Source organism: Sturnus vulgaris, chromosome 1 (assembly GCF_052056855.1).
Source record: "Sturnus vulgaris isolate bStuVul1 chromosome 1, bStuVul1.hap1, whole genome shotgun sequence".
NCBI lineage: Eukaryota > Metazoa > Chordata > Aves > Passeriformes > Sturnidae > Sturnus > Sturnus vulgaris.
The window spans coordinates 17,926,285-17,942,824 of NC_142243.1; the positions used below are offsets into that span (position 1 = coordinate 17,926,285).

At 42.7% G+C, this 16,540-nt stretch overlaps 1 protein-coding gene across 2 annotated transcripts in view; it reads left to right on the forward strand.

Moving 5' to 3' along the window:
- Nucleotides 1–525: 525 nt before the first annotated feature.
- PIP4K2A (phosphatidylinositol-5-phosphate 4-kinase type 2 alpha) overlaps nucleotides 526–16,540 on the forward strand; it is a 107,102-nt gene continuing 91,087 nt past the window's right edge. The window contains exon 1 of one of the 2 annotated variants that reach the window (XM_014882204.2): nucleotides 526–865. In XM_014882204.2, coding sequence (XP_014737690.1) covers nucleotides 725–865 — 141 coding nt within the window. In that variant the 5' untranslated portion in view covers nucleotides 526–724. The remainder of the gene's footprint in view (nucleotides 866–16,540) is intronic. The other variant, XM_088160568.1, reaches the window with a different exon arrangement.

The window sequence follows — 16,540 nt, forward strand, 5'->3', positions numbered from 1 at the left end:
AGGTCACAGGGGTGCAAGACTCTTGCAAAGAACCGAGCTTCCCGTATTTGCTGCACGCCAGCTGTAAGGAACCGCTCTGCTCAGGGAGCCCAGCTGGGGCGGCAGCAGCTGGCAAAGCCCTGCCGCAGAGATCGCTCTCATTCCTACAGATCCCTTTAGGGAAAGGCAACTGGAACCAGAGTAACTATCACAAACTTTACAAAGTTACGGTGTGAGCGACTAGCTATCTAAAGAGACAGCAGGTTTGGTTTCCCAGAGGACTGGAGAAGGGTGTGAGGGCCGGAGGACAAGGACGGGCACCAGCTCTCCCCTCCGGCGGCGCCGAGGCAGCACCCAGCCGGCAGGCCCCTGTCCTGAGGGGAGGGAGGCGCGAGCCGCCCCCGGCCTCGCGGCCCGCGGCCGCGCAGGCGCCGCGCGCAGGGAGCATGCGCAGTGGGGCGGCAGAGCCGGCGCTCCGCGGTTCCCGCGGGGGCGGGGCGGGCGCGCGGTGCGTGGCGGGCGGGCGGCGGCCGCTCCCCGCGAAGGGGGGGGGGGGAGGCGGGGCCGCCGCGCCGAGCGGGGCCATTTCAGCCGCCAGGCCGGGATGCGCCCGGCGTCCCGCGGCTGCCCGCTCGCCGCCCGCTCGCCCGCGGGGCTGCGGCGCTGACCGTCCCTGCCCTTCGCTCCTGCCCGCCCGCCGCTCTACCCCACACCACCCCCTTTCACCTCTGCCGCCGGCGGCGCCATGGCGGCCCCCAGCAGCATCGTGCCCGTCATGGCGAGTAAAACCAAGACCAAGAAAAAGCACTTCGTGGCGCAAAAAGTGAAGTTGTTCCGGGCTAGCGACCCTTTGCTCAGCGTCCTCATGTGGGGGGTCAACCACTCGGTAAGCGCCGCTGTTCGACCCACGCCAGCCCGCTCTCCTCGCCGGGGCATCGCACCCGGGGGCTGCGGGGGTACGGGCGGGACCGGGACGGGCACCCGCCGGCTGCCGCCCCTTGCCCGGCGGAGCCGGGAGCGCGTTACCGAGCGTGGGAGCGCGGCGCGGAGCGGCTGCGGTGCCCTGCCCGGGCGCGGGTGATGCGCGGGGGCCGCGCGGGGTGCCTGCGGTAGCCCGTGGTAGCCCGTGTCCGCCCTTTCGCCCCGTGGTTCCGCTCGCTGGCAGCAGGCGGGAGGTGCCCGGGAGGGGACGGTGCTGCGAGCGGAGCCCGAGCAGCCCCGCTCCTGCCGCCGGCCGCGCGCGGCGTCGCATGGATGTGCTGCAGTTGGGAAAAATCCCGGTTATCCGTGGGAACTGGCCAAGTTCGTCCCGTGTCCGTGCAGTTCGCTTCGGCAAGTGTCCGCTGCCGGTGTGCGCGGGGGAGGGGAAGAGGAAGGGCTTGGTGTGGTAAGAAGGCAGAACTGCACCACTTGCGAAGTGCTCCATCACCCTGCGGGGACGGGCGGCTCGGGAGAGCCCCCGGCCGGGTGGTGGTCTGCGTTAAAATTAGGAGCTGGTAAAGATGTCTCATGGTTTGGGCATTACGAGGTTCAGGTCGTTGCTTTGAATCTTCAAATAGCCACCATGGCAGGTTGCAAGTGTAGAGCCCAAAGATCGCCAAAAATCGGGTATCAGGACAGTCGAGCAAAAAACATATTCCCTTTTGCTGGCGGAACGAAGCCTATATGCCTGTGTCGGGTTTGCATGGGTTACGTCTGCTGCTGAGTAACGAGCCTGTAAGAATGTCAGTGTGCAATTTGAGATTAGACTACAAATTTTGAAACAGCCACATGAAAGCGGCAGAGCAGCCTTGTAGTATCTACTCGCTATTCCTTTTGTTTCCTACACATCCATATCCCATTAGTTTTTTTTCCTCTGTGGATGTTTCAGTAGTTTTTGCCCAAAGCCTGGAGTCTGTGCATCAAGACTGATCCCTGTTAGAGCTGTGTTAAACAGCACAGTGCCTGAAGTGAGGATCATGAAGAAATGCTTTGGCTGTATGTAGCAGACGGAGAAGCTTCAGTGAAGCTGAATAGTCTGCTTAAGGTAGCACTGTGAGTCGGTAGGAAATGGTGACAAAGGATTTCAAGTTTTCTCTAAGTCAGTTGTGAGCAATGACATCCTATGTCATGAACCGATGAGACAGTAGTTATTTATCTACAAAGCAGAAATATCTTTAGTTGTGGGAGTGGATGATATTCTATTTGCCTGAACTGGGAAAAAATGCACACATTTCCTTTGCTCCTTTTTTAGTGGCTAGTGTTATAGAAGATTCCCAAGCAGGCCTCTTGAATGAAAGAAAGCAAGCTGGTAATTGTAGGGTGAGAGACTTGTACTAAATAGCAGCTTGTGCTAGCTGTTCACTGTCTCCCGGAGGAGCGAGGGAGAGGATCACTGATGAAAGCAGAGATCTTCCTGTTGCAACAGCTCATTGCTATGTGAGTTCACACTGGAAATACCACTACGTTTAGAGGAAAGACCTCTTCTCTACAAGTAATAACCAAGTAAATAGTGACAAATGCGGCACCATATGCGATCCTCACCATCCTGCAGTCATGTGCTGTAGTGTGCATGGCTGTTACCAGTAGAAAATGTCATAAAGTGTATTGGTTCATGCACAGAAGATTCAAAATTGTGAACTGAAATCCTTTCATTGGAGAGGCTAAAAAGCAACACCAGCAACACAACAGGCTCAGGGAAAAGAGGCCTCGTGTTCACATGAAGGTGATGGTTGAAGGTGTGAATATCTGTTATATTCTGCAGATGGCATTCCATTTCCTTACCCCACTGCAAAATGTAGTCATGAGTAATGCTTGGAGGCCCTGTGGAAGTGAAATCCCGCTGAATGAGAGAGAATGGAAAAAAAAGTTAATTTGATGCGTCCAAATTAGACATCTCTTCTTGGCCAAGAATGCAGCATTGAAGCATTGCAGGCTCCTCTGTTAGATGCTTTTCCTGTCATTTTGTAATGCTTCATGTGGCACTGTCCAGCAAATGAAAATAAGTGTGCAGCATGGTTTAACTCTGTTATCATAAATAAGAGTTTCTCATGGGAGAAATGCAAACAATATGTGTGGCTTAATTAAGAACAGGAATTAAGAATCCTTAGGTTTCTTAGCAGAATAAACAGAAATCCATAAGCAAAGGCTAGAACAAGAACTGGGCACAGATCATAGTTCATGATGGTAGTAATTAAACTTAGAACAAAGTAATCATCTGAAAAATTATATTTAAGACTGCCTGTAGTGCCTATCAATTAATGAGACCATAGAAGTCCCTGAGTCCTAGTAACTGTCTTGGGGAATAAGTATATATATTAAAACAGTGAAGCTGAGAGGCAGTTCCTACATTTCTACATATCCTACATTGCATGTTTTGGAAGGAAACACTTGGTGAAGATGAAAAAGGAAAAATATAATTTTTCTGCACGTTTATGAACTTAGGACTGTACTTGATTGTTGAGTTTTGGAGAATTTTCAGGGTTTGTAATTGAATGTGAAGAAGTTAAGGGGAAAAAAGCCCAACAAGCTGTTGTCTTAACTCTCCTATCCTCGGGGGAAACATGACTCTAACAGGAAAACCTAAACATTGGTGCCACGAAGCTGAGGGCTGACGGCAGAAGTGTGAATTCTTTATGGGGGGAGAAATTTGCAGAGGCATGTCTGTTACTCAGGGTTCTTATCAATTACTCACCCATTCAAGAAACTGTAAGCAACTCACTGTTTCTGTTTAGGTAGAAGTAGTGAGATACCTAATGCAATACCCTACTTGGTAATACAGTCAAGTTCAGTAATAACTTCAAAGGACATGTGAGAGGAAAACATGTGAATGTTACCCAAATGTCTTACGAAGCAAGAAAAAAATGTGTTCGCATTTGGAGCTGTAAATTCATTTCTCAGTGCTCTGACATATGCTGTGGAATGAAGCTTGCTGCTAAGTGAAAGGGAAAGCAACTGTGTCCCATTTTGTAGAGCTGATTATAATACTGATGACTTGTAGCAGCAAAGACTAATTGTCAGTGCTTGGATCTTGCAGGCATCTGCATCATTAACAGTTGATTTTTATCTCAGTCTTTTACCCTGTGTCAAAGATAATCTGGCTGTGCTACTGAAATATTTAAACTCACTGGTTAGTATGACTTAAAGCTATATTTTTAACTAGTACCATAATTGTATTTAATTTACAACTGATGTGGTAAATAACATTCTTACCTCTATATTGTCACTGTTGCTAGATTTTCAATAACTGTAGGAAGGAGGAGAGGGGAGGTGGCATGTAACTTGTTTTCTGTGCCTATAAATGAAATCTACAGATTGTGTTTTCTGCAGGCACAATGATGGTGAGTGTGCACTCACTAGAATTGGTTGCCTGCTTCTGTTAGGAGCTTATTAGGAAAGCTGGGAATTTTTAAGCTTACATCCTTCAAAACATCACCCTGAAAGATGGCAAAAAGCTAATACAAGTGTGGGTTTTTTTTGGTTTTTTTGGTTTTTTTTTTGTAGCTAGTTTTGAGATGAAGAACAGACTGCTGGAAAGCTTGCCTACTGTGTCAACCATTAAATGTATTTAGAAGAAGAGCATGAATGTCTAATGAAGTTAGTGAGATAGCGTACAAGTTAAAAAAACCCAAACCAACCAAAAACAAGCAAGCCCCCTCCCCCAGTCCCTGGAATCTGTAATCACCATCTGTTTCTTGGATGATTACAAGCTGATCCAAAAATTTAACAGTGTGTGATTTCTCAATGGCACTTGCTGCCTAATAAGCAAGTGGAGAAACAAGAATACATGGATAAAATTACTTTCCCCACAGCACTTTGTGGAGTACATCAGAAGGAGTGTACTTTCTGTGGCTAAAGAATTCAACACACAAACTCCATGACCTTCTTCAACTGCTCGCATGAGGCACTGTGAGCTTGGTGCTTCTGTTCCACTCTTCCTTCTATTCTTGCTTGATATTTTTAACAAGTGCACATCACCAGGACAGAATAATGAAAAGAGCTTTGGGACTCCTATCTACCAGTGTACCGCTTAGGTTCCTTCGAGTTAGAGTTAGAAACTGGGGGGGGGGGGAGACAAGTAAATCCATCTTTCTCCCTCTCATGCACTAAGATATATTTGATCACGTTAAGAATGCCTCTGTGTCTGCAGAAAGCTATAAAATGTCTGTTCTAGTAAGTTTTCAGTTTAAGGATTTTCTTAGCTAGTATAGTGGTCTTTCCTGTTACAAACTTTTATCCAGACAAATATGCAACTAGCTCATTTATTAATACCTATCCTTATGTTCTTACGTGCCATTGGAGAGCTTGTTAGGTAAAGTAGAACATCTTGATTGTGGCATAAACCACTTTTCTTAGTCTTGACTTACCTAGCATCTCTCCTAAGAACTTTCTGTCCTGACACATTGTACATGTAGGAAAAGGACACTGAAAAGGTGTTATTGAATTGTTCTGTAGGAAGATGAAACCTAAATAATTGAAAATTAGGTGATGCCCTCTGGAATACAAACTCCATGTTTGTGAGTAGTTTTCATTAAAGAAATGGTAAGATCAGTTGACAAAAATGAGCTCACAGCACCTGGTACTAGTGGTATGGCTTCAAAAGTTACAGGAGTTGATAAGTTCTGTGTCTATATTTTTAATATAGTGTTTAGTGATGATGTGACTGGTAGCACCTGGAGGATATGGAGCCATAATGTTGACTCATGGCACTGGCTGTGAGCACAACAGGTTGGTTGGAAACTATTTTGGGGTGGGGAGGGCCACTCATTATTTGTCAGGTGTGTTCTTACTATTGGTATTTAATGCAGAGCATCACTGCTGCAGCTGTTATAAGTGGTTTTTCAAAACTAAGGCAAAACAAAACTAAAGGTATTACTCAAGATTTTCAACAGTGAGCTTGAAAAAAACAAACTATCTTTTGAATTGTTTAATGGAGGTGGTGTTAGACTCTGGGAGAAGGCTCTTTCTAAGAAGCCTGAAGAAACAATGTATTAAAAAGCATCGATTACATCAGAGCAGATAATAAAGCAATTAAAACTATTTTTAAATAGTCAGTTGGGCACTCAGCTCAGATGTTTGCATATAGAAGGAAGCAGATCAGGAAGAGCTATTTATTGAAAATTTGGTTCTTTTTTGGGTGTCAAGCTCTATGTACTACAGAAATTAATTTGATACTGCTTTTGCAACTGAGTGGATGGACTAGTAAAAATAAATTGTAAATATTATGGTTAGGTTAAGGGTAGTAAACATGCCTTCATGAAATACAAATGGGAATGATATTTCATGTCCTTCTGTAAACTATTGAAAGGGACACATACAATAGCTTCTGTTAGGGATGAGAGTGGAGGAGCTATGAAAGGGCTCTGGCAGCAGTTCCAAAACTACTTTCTGTAGTTTCTTCCACATTATAAGATAAGGTGCTGCAAAGGCTAGGGTCATTTTTTTCCTGTGAATTTCATTAATCCTGGCAGAGAGGGCTGGACAGTGTTCTATGAAGCTAATAGGCAGCGTGAGTTTATTTTGTTTGCTCAGCTTAGTTGTCTTGTTTGAGTATCCTGCACCAGATGCCTTAAGAGTCTCTAGGGTATTATTTTTGAATTCCTTGCTCATTAAAGCAGATACTTGCATTATGCCCATTGCCAGGGCCTGGTATATGTTTATTTTCCTCCTATAGTTTCAGGGTGGCAAATTTTGTTTACAATAACTGACTCACCCCATTATTCTGTTCCTGCTCTACAGTCCTGTTTTCTGTTCTTCCTTGAAAACATCTCATCTTGTGCTGTAGGGATCCATACACTAGTGGCACACTATTGTGCAACCTCATGACAACTTTAGAGTAAGGTGAAACTACCCGTTATTTACATTTCTTCAGTGTAATCTTGCCAAAACTAAGCACTTGGGAGTTGTAGTCATTTTGGCTTATGGATATCTTGACTTGTTAAGAGGTTAGTCATCTTGGTTAACTATGAGGTTTTAAAGGTTTGAAAGTAGTACATATTCATCTCTGTGCTCCAGTATGAATTCATTATTTTATGCTTACTTCCAAGACATATTTCCATGTGTTTCCATTACTTTTACTTGGTACTTACTACACAATAGCTAACAAGTTCTGATTTCTCTTCCTCATTTTCACTATTGGAACCTATGCGTTTGTACTTAGCAAAATAGTTGAAGGAGTCTAAGAAATTGCTGCCTTGGTATGGATGGTAATGACAAACCTTGTTAGTTTTCATAGTCTGCATCCTGATATGTGGTGAAATGGGTTAGCTTTGAATTGTCAGGATGGTGACTTCTTGCATGTGGTTTGCTACATGATCATCTGTCTTATGATCTTCCTGATGAGCCTGGGCTGTTCTAGTAGTTTTATGTTGAGAGATTGCTTAATAAAGGTGTTGTGAAAATTGTTTGAAGTAGCTGAATGGTGTAGTGATGGATCTCAAACTGAAAAGGAAACATTAGCTTCATCGCCAAAGGATGGGGTTGAATAGTTGCACTAGAAGTGCTTAATGGCCATACACTTTTTAGAGTACTTGATTTTTCATCAGGCTTGGTGAACAGCTACCTTGTACACTGGGGCAACGTAATTAGTCTAATCCAACTCTTACTTGTGCATTGTAAGTTCCCAAGACAATCCTAATATTCTTAACACAGTTGTGAATATATGCATGAGCCTTTTAGATTGTAAGACAAAACAGAAAAAAAATCACATTCCCTTATGTGCTATTATTAGAAAGTCTGTGGAGCTCCTTGGTGAGACTAAGACTTAGAGAACCACCTTTCAGCTGCTTGAGCTAACTGGTTTAGTCTTTCACTTTTCCTCATCTCCCTCCTGATGTCTTAGTCATATGCTGTCTCACAACTCAGCTATACCTGTGTTTGCATTTTATCAATCTCTGCCATTACAGTCTTCCTGGTTAACAAGTTCAACCATATCTGTTTTCCTTATTAGTTATTACTCAGCTCCAAAGTAGTAATTCAGCAAAAAGAATACATTTTGAGGAGTTTTTTAGATGGACCATAATTCATTAAAGTTCATAGTCCAGCTATGCAAACAGCTGTGCCAGCACAAAGAATGTTGATGTAAAAACAGAGGAGCCGGAGGAAAAGAACTTCCTTGTAAGGAAGTACCAGTTTAAGCTAGTGTAAAGTTAGACAAGCTACAACCTCCATCATACTAAAGCCTACTAAAGCTGGGGCTGCTGGACTGGTTTCCATTCTCTCTGATACTGGTCTGTTCCTATGGCAAGTTCATTTGGGGAGATATGCTAACAGAAAAACAAATGCAGAAAAATGAGTGTGGTAGGAATTGTATTCCTCAAAAGGCCATATTCATAAATGTCAGTCCCAGCTTAAAAGAGAAATTGCAGGGAGCATAAAGGGAAGAATCTGATGTATGTGTACATATAATAGCTTAATGACAGCTGAAGGGACTTGTATAGCTCTAGAGTGGGTTCTGACTGACCACTGGTCTCCTGTCTATAGCTCACTTTCATGTGTAGTAACCTCAAGTTAAACTGTTGTCCACAGTGAAAAATCCCACCTGAGTAGAGAACTCTCACTAGTTTCTGCACTTTTACTGAGGAGACCTTTCTCAATTATCTTAGTCTCTTGAAGTAATAGTGTATTTTGAAAAAGATAAAACTGTCTATATGGCACCCATTGGTTACTGATCAGCTCTACAGTCTTGGTTTTAGAACATGGTAAACCCTCTAACTTCATAACTTGCATATCCAGAGACTAAATGTCTTCAGAAAAGTTGTAATGGTTTCCTAGGGCATCACTAGGGGCTGGAGTTTCTGAGGTTGCTTTAAGAGGTAACTGCCAACATCTGGAAGAACTTCTAAACAACAACAATTCTTGAGAATCCTACCTTTAAATCGTCTCCTGCAGCCTATCAAATATGTGGCTGTAGCAGTCGCTGACTTTTTTGGGGGGGAGAGAGAGGAAAATACCCAACTTGGTTAGCCTAAGACCAGTTAAAATAAAGTGGCTTTAGTTTTACTATACTATTATTTAGTGGCTAATAGTTTTATTATACTGAACTGAAATTGAGAAATATCTGATTAGTTTGTGGTGCCAAGCCTCAATCGTGTTGCCAGTGTTTTGTAGACCATTGCTAGGTCATGTGGTTACCAAAAGCATTTTGGGTACAGCAGGCTATGATGTCAGTGTTGCTGGCTGTGCTTTTTATTTGTTCAATGTGCTTTTCTTTTCTCTCTCAGAAATGTAAGTTTGCTGTAGTTAGTGTTTATTGGTGTTATGGTGTGGTGTGACCCTCGTGGGTTGGGTTCCGAGTGATTATAACAAAACTTCCTAGGGGAACGAAGAGAGAAATAGTTGTTAAAGTTTGTGGTTGTTGGGGCCCTTTACAATGTGCAAATCTCATGTATTATGGTTTCCTGGAGCTGAGCAAAAGTTGGAAGATTGACATAACAAAAGCAAGGTTGCTAATCTCTGAGCTTCCTGCTTTGGTCTTTCTGACTTTTTGTGTTTTGAGCTGAATATAGAGGTAGTTTTGGGAGACCAAGTTGCAAAATACCGAAAATTGAGAAAACAGTTGATTTGAGGAATGGGGTATCCATTTTTACTTCTGGAAGAGGAAGGACTTATCAACACATTCTGGCTCAGCTGGCTATTCAAAAGAGCTGTTTTTCTCTCTGGGAAAGACCAGAGTATCAGACAAGCTGACCTTACTGGAAAGCCCATTCCAAACCTCCTTAGTCACTGCAAACTTGCAGGTAGAGGGCTCAGAAATGACTCACTCAAACTGAAATGCAGTGTCAGATGCTTGACACCAGCTTCCTGTGCAGTGCCTTGAGGCTGATGCAAATTAGAGTGTCCCTGCCACTCTCAATGCTTATCCCCCCTGCCCTCAGTAGCAGAGGAGAATTGAAGACTTTTTTTCATTTTTTTTCATTTAATAATTCTTTTAGGTCTTAAGCAGAAATGTGCTTTCAGTCTGACTCATGATTCACTTTGCAGTGTGTGGTATGTTAACCAGCCTTCTCCTGTGATGACACAGTGGACCAAACAAGAAAAGCTTTCTGGATATTCCTCAGGTTTACGGAAGACAAGTGGTAAAGGTGATTTACAGAAACAAAACCTTAGTGCTTGTTAACAGACCCATGTACCTGCTTGCAAGCAAAAAGCACTGCAACACTGATTTTTGGAACCTCTTGCCCATTCTGTTCCTGATATAGCAGCTTTTCCAGCTGTTATTTTGGGCTTCAGCTGATTCAACAATGCTGCTTTCTCTTTCTACCTACAGCTGCAGGCAGTTGTGGCTGGTTATTTCATTTGAGTGAGCAATGTCCTTCAGGCTATGTTGGCTCGGCATGTTAATAGGGTTCAGATGTCTGTGAGCTCACAGACTCCTGCATCCCTTGTTGCTCCTCTGCTTGTTCTGTTGCAGTAAATCAAAGCAAAACACTGTTTTGACTATTGCTAGTGTACTATGCTTTTTCTTGGTATGAGTGCAGTGGATTTCCCTTCCTTTTCCACAATCTCTCCCACCTGTGGACGTTTTTCCCCATGTTACAACAGTTACCTGGCGTTGGTATTGCTGCTTTTAGTTCATTTTACAAGTGAATAACTCTTTAGACATTTTTGTACTTGATGAATCTTTGAGAGGTATATTGCAGGCTTCTCCTTGGAAGATGTCATTCCATAGGATATTTTAAATATTCCTGTCTTGTTGAGGAAATCTCCCAGACTTTCATATTTAAGTCAAGTTTTTCATTTTCCTATGAACGACTTGCTGAGGTTCCTGGCTGAACGTGACTTGCTTTACAATAAAAGGTTAAGCACCTAAAAAGTTACTGGAAGAGCCTGAAAGTAGTGATTGCTCCTGCATGATGTAGTGGTCACCTGAAAGATTTATTGGGTTCTCATGGGTGATGACTCTTACTGCTGCTTCTTGCTAACTACTCTGGAGCAATGTGCCTGAAGTCTTCTTTACCCCATTATAATTGCCCTTCAAAAGGTCTCTGAAAAGCCATGTTTTACAGGAGAATGTGTGTGATGATTGGTCGTTTGGAGGGAGGGGTGTCTTGCTGAAGTTGCAAAGCCGTCCTTATAGTATTTGACATGTAAAAATGCTTGTTTTATCCATGTGCCCTAAGACTTACTAGGGTCATGAAAATATTCTTCTTGTTCGATTTTTATCACAAGATAGTATACTGCTCTTGTGGCAGCACAATGCTGAAAAGTTCAGAAATGAAAAATAGATGAGGCATATAGAAATATGTTTAGCTGGCAGATGGTAATTCAGTCACTGAAGTTGCTGTTGCTATGTGCTTATGATTATCTCAACAGCAAGGCTGAAATTCACTTCAAAACTGCATTCACTACTTAAGAGATCCTGTGTTGTTTTTTTTATATCCAAGGTGAAATTGATTTAAACCATTATATTTTAATGTGAGTTGCTTTATGTAGTTGAGTTGGCCAAGATGTCAGCTGGAACCTGGACACAAGGACACAGACATCCTTGTATTCAGGTGGTGGAAAGTAATACCTGAAGTAACTGCTTGCTTTTATTTGTGTTGCCATAGGACCCCTTTTGAATTGAAGACATCATCCAGTAGATCTGTGTCACATGTAAGCACATAACTGAGATTTTTCAGGATTTCTTGTTTTTCAGTCAACTTGTATTCTGACCAATAGTGGTCCATTGATAAGCAAAACTGAAAGGAACCTAGATCATCTGTGTCTTGCTGATAGTCTTGAAATATATATAGCCTATTCCTCAACAAAACAGAAGTGAGGGAGTTTGAAATGTTCTATGAATATTTGACTTACTGGTCAAAAGCTTTGAAAAGAGATAATGTGGGACACACTGATTTCTGACATGGGAAGCGCTGTATCGAAATAATAAAAAAACCTTGGCCCTTCATTGAAGAACACAGATTTGCTTGTGTGGACTTCTCAAGATGTTGTATAGCTGCTTGTAAAGACAAGTGGTTTTACTGTGAAGGTTTCCTGATTTTCTTCACCTGCTATTGCAAACAGACTCAAATAGTGGTGCAAGCTGGCATGGATTGTTTGGAGGATGAAGTTTAATACTATGCCTTCAAGCGGGTGGGAGGAGCAACTGAGAGCCAAGATAGTAACGCATGAGCCTTGAGCTACATTTTCTCTACTACCACTACCTTTGCTTTCCTAGCTTACAAGTCTGAGCTCAGAATTGGTTTGTCAGATCTGTGCTTGCTATGTTTTTCCCCTTACTTGAATATCAGTTTTTCACAGAAGCTGCTGTGTAACCCTGTGCTAGGCAGCTCTGCTGAGAGATGCAAAGACCCATTTTTCTGGTTACTATGGAGTGTATCTGGAGCCTTGTTTCACGCTTTTGATGCATCCTGCTTTTCCATACCATGCAATATGGACTAATAGTAGTTGTCTAGGTAGTAGTGTTTTTTTCTCTCCTCAAGTGCTTGGTATGTCAAATACTTGAAATATAATTCTATGGGCCATAACCATATAGGGTACTTAGTTTATTGAAATGATCTCTCTGTTGTTGAAGTTTGTATAGTCCAGGAATGCTTTGTTACAGCATAGTTTTTGATGCAGTTATGCCATACGGCAATGTCTAGCACAAGTTGTAGTGACTACTTAACCGCTCTTTGAAAAACATGCGGTTTTTTTAAAGTTTTCAGATATATCTAATGTCTCAGAGCTTGAGGTAGGGTGGACAAAAGGGGCTGGATAAACCAAGAGTGAAAATGCTCAGCTTTTGGACTCCTTGAACATAAAATAAACAGTGTGCAGTGAGTCACAGCACTTCCACTACATAACTGAGGGGAGCTTGCAAGTTTAACTTTTTTTAACGGACTCTCTGAAGAATTGTTATTGTTGAATTTTACTATATCTTCCGGGACAGATAAGCTGATTTCCTGCCTAATTAATGCCTAAAGAATCCCCCAGTGAGTGGACAGCTTTGCAGCCACCTTGGAGGGGCATGGTAAATGGAACAGTGATAGAAGTGCAATCAAACAAATCCAGCCTGCAGCTCTGCTTTTGAGCCAGTCAAGCTGGCACAGGTTGAGGATGCTGAAATCTGCTCTTAAAGCATCCAGGATGACTGATCAGAGAGAGGTGCCCATGCTGTGTATGTCTAAAGTTTTGGAATGGTAATTGCCACCAAAAATTAGAATGAAATAAAAAATTGTGCAAGATTACTTTAAAGCCAAGTTAAGCTAACCATCAATGAAAACCCCACAACATTGTTCATCCTCTTCAATTATCCAGGCCATGACTGCAAAATTGCTGCATGACTCTATTGTAAATATAAAGTATATCCTGTGTTTGTATAAACATCTTCTACCTAAGTGATGCTTTCCTTGTCACTTAGCTCCAGCAATATGAAACCAAAGACATTTAATCTTGTTAATTTTCCATGGTGATTTACTAATGAACTATTTAAATTATTTATTGGTTCCCCCTTCCCCCCCCAAGGTGTACTTAAGGTCAGGAAGTATGAAATAACTTAACCTGACACTAGTAATACTGCAGTATAATACCTTCACTCCTAAAGATTTCCAAAGATCTAAAGCTGGCATTGTACCTTCACTTTCCACATGTGTAAGAGGAAGGGTGTTTTGCAGACTAGAGGGGAATTTTGTTTGGGGGTTTACATGGCTTTCACTTGTCTCTCTCTGATTTCTGGCCAAGTTGTTATGTAAAAGCATGGCTTCATTGTGAATGTGGGCCTCCCTAAAACCTGTCCTTTCCACGGATGAGCTCAGCTGCCAGCAGTGTGTGTGTGTGTGTGTCTCTGGTCAGCTGCTTGCCTGCTGAAAACTAACGCTGTGTGAAGGCAGGCAGGGGGGAGCAGAAAGGACAGGAATGGGATGCAAGCACTGCTGGGAGCAGTGGGCAGGAGAGCACACTGAGAGCTGAGCTGTGTGATGCCTTGCTGCAGAGGTAGGGCTAAGCCTTGGTCTATGCCAGCTGTGAACCAGATCCTTTTTGGGATTCTGTTGGTTTCTCTCCCTGCATGGAGAGTAGTGATTTTGAAACTTGGAAGGTTGTAATGGTGATCCTCCAGAGGAGGAGCAATGTATGAAAAAGTAAAATTTCTCTTAGCTGCTGCTTGAAGTTTGTGCTTCTGTAGGTTTATCTTAATAACCCTCTTTATTCTTGAGCTTGTTGTCCTCTAATAACAGATACTAAGTCTCTTAATAATTAATTTTGTGCTTTCTGTGTCAAGAAAAGAAGCAGTAAAACCTGACAACTCTGATATTGCAAGTTTAAATATCAGTCTTTTAGGGGAAATGTTTTTAGAAGTGCATGCAGCAAATGATAGGCAACTAAAATGTAAAGGAAGTGAAAGTATGGTCTCTGGTATGGGATTTTGTAAAAATCCCTTTGGAATACAGATAGTCTATATCCATGGTGGCTTTTGGTATCTTGGAATTGCTTCTGCTTGTCCCAGTGGGAGACACTGACACTGGTTTTAGTCTATAGCTGAACTAAAAATGAGTGTGTTGGACGTAGTCCATCATAGTATTCTGTCTCTAATGTTGTGGGTTTTGCAGTAAGTGATTAGGAAACCTGAGCAAATTGTTCCCCTGCCTCTTTGTCAAGAAATGGGAAAGTTTTTCTACTTCTTTCAGTTAGTTGTCTGATGAGAATCCTTCTTGGCATTATATGAGATTATTCAAAGTCTTCACAGAAATTATATCCTTTTTTCTATGCCTAAAATAGCTTTCCTTCTGTTTTTGAATGTACATCACACCTCCATTACTGTGTTCCCTTCCAGTTTAGGGTTGTGTCTCTAGTAAATCTTTCCCCAAGGGACAATTTATGCTTAATCTGAATAATGATTTGTCAGCTAGGTAATGCTGTATTAGCTTGCTTGTTTCTGTATGTCTTTAGGGACTCTGACTATATGCTCCTAGTAGGAGTCTTGAAGGGATAACTTGTGGTTCATTTTCAGGTGTTGCTTTACTCCTACGTCCTTTCAGCAACAATTGCTGTTAGTTTTGTCCTAATTTTTTTTTCACTGTTCTCAGTATTGTACATGTGGCCAAACTGTTTTCTAGAGATGAGAAAATATTTTTAGGAAATTGAGTACTTAGTTTCTGGTGGGATCTGACAAGTACTGCAGTCAGTGCAAAAGGGACAGGCAGAGCTGCCTGGTGGGATGTAGGAGCAGTGAGTCTGTCCCCTTGTGTTAGGAGCAAACTATTGGCTTTGGTGTCTTACATCCCAGCTTTAACTTCACTCATTGGGGACACTTGTAGACTCTCACAGCAGTGCTACTCTCTAGGTGACTTGGGCAAGCAGATATGAGCTCTACATGGGTGAAAAAGTAAGAGAACTCTAATTTAAATTGCATGTATTTGTGCAGCCAGTATACACTGCCATGTGTTTTACATGACACATCTAACTAGCTTACTAGAAAAGATTTCAGCATCTACTGTTGGTCCAACATACTGTTTTAATTTGCCTTTGTTCAGAGACTGACATCTCTTCTCTCTGCTGCTTCAATAAGAGACATGCTTCAGATTAAAGTGATTTCTCTCCTGAGTGACCTACTTGTATTTTCTCATGCAGTCTTTCTGTTAGGCTGTGTCCCAGCAGTATGAGTTGCAGCAGAGCAGCAGTGCTACCTGTGTCTTAAGGTACAGGGGTGAATACCTCTCATCAAGCCCTCCTCAGCTGTGTCTGTGGCCTTAATAAAAGGAGGCTGAGTTCCTACTGATTAGTTTATGCTGGCTCTAGTATTTGTCTGATGATCCAGTAAATCAATTCAGCTTGCTTATAGACCAGAGACTAATCTGGCAAAAAGTCTGTGTTTTGGGCTTTTATTTTGTTCTCATTTTTGCTGAGTTCATAGGCTGAATCAACTTGCTTTCTGATCGAAGGGGTTGTTGGTTGAAAGGAGAAAAGGAGGCAGGACACTTGCCAAGTGGCAAATCATGTAATTCAGCTTAGCTGGGAAGCAGAAGGCTGGGGAAACCACAGCCTGAGCTGGTCTTGATGATGGCTACTGTCTGGGTAGGCACCAGCTGAGCTCAACAAAAGGCATGTTGAATGCCAGGGGCTGGGAGGCTGGATCTGGCTGACAAGCTGGGTTACTCTGCCATGGGGCTACGTTGGAGAAGGCGATGAGCAAAGCTAGTGCTGCATTGTGTTGTACAGTAGTCTTCTGAGCTTGGAAAAGTTATTCTGACAATGAGTATTTTTCCCTTTCTTATGCTGCTAGGCTTCCATACATCAAACCTGATACCTGGCAGTATTTAGGTACTTGCACTGATATGCTTTTGGGAGCAGCTTCTAGTCTGTGTGAGTTGCAATGCACGTACTTTGTACAAATATTCTACCTCTTCCTTTAATGATGGCAGATCTTGGTGTGGGCTTCAGGAATTCAGAATTGAGTTGACTCCACATACCACATGTGCATCAAATACGTCTGGAGTATTCTGGACCTGCAACTGAACAAGTATTGTCCTTCGTGGGGTGTTTTCTGCTTCCATTTCTACCACTGTTTCTGCAGGAGTTTAGTCATCACTACCTGCCTTGATTTTTATTTCTTCTCGTAACCTGGATGTTCTGATATCTTACCTAAGTAAAATACCATATC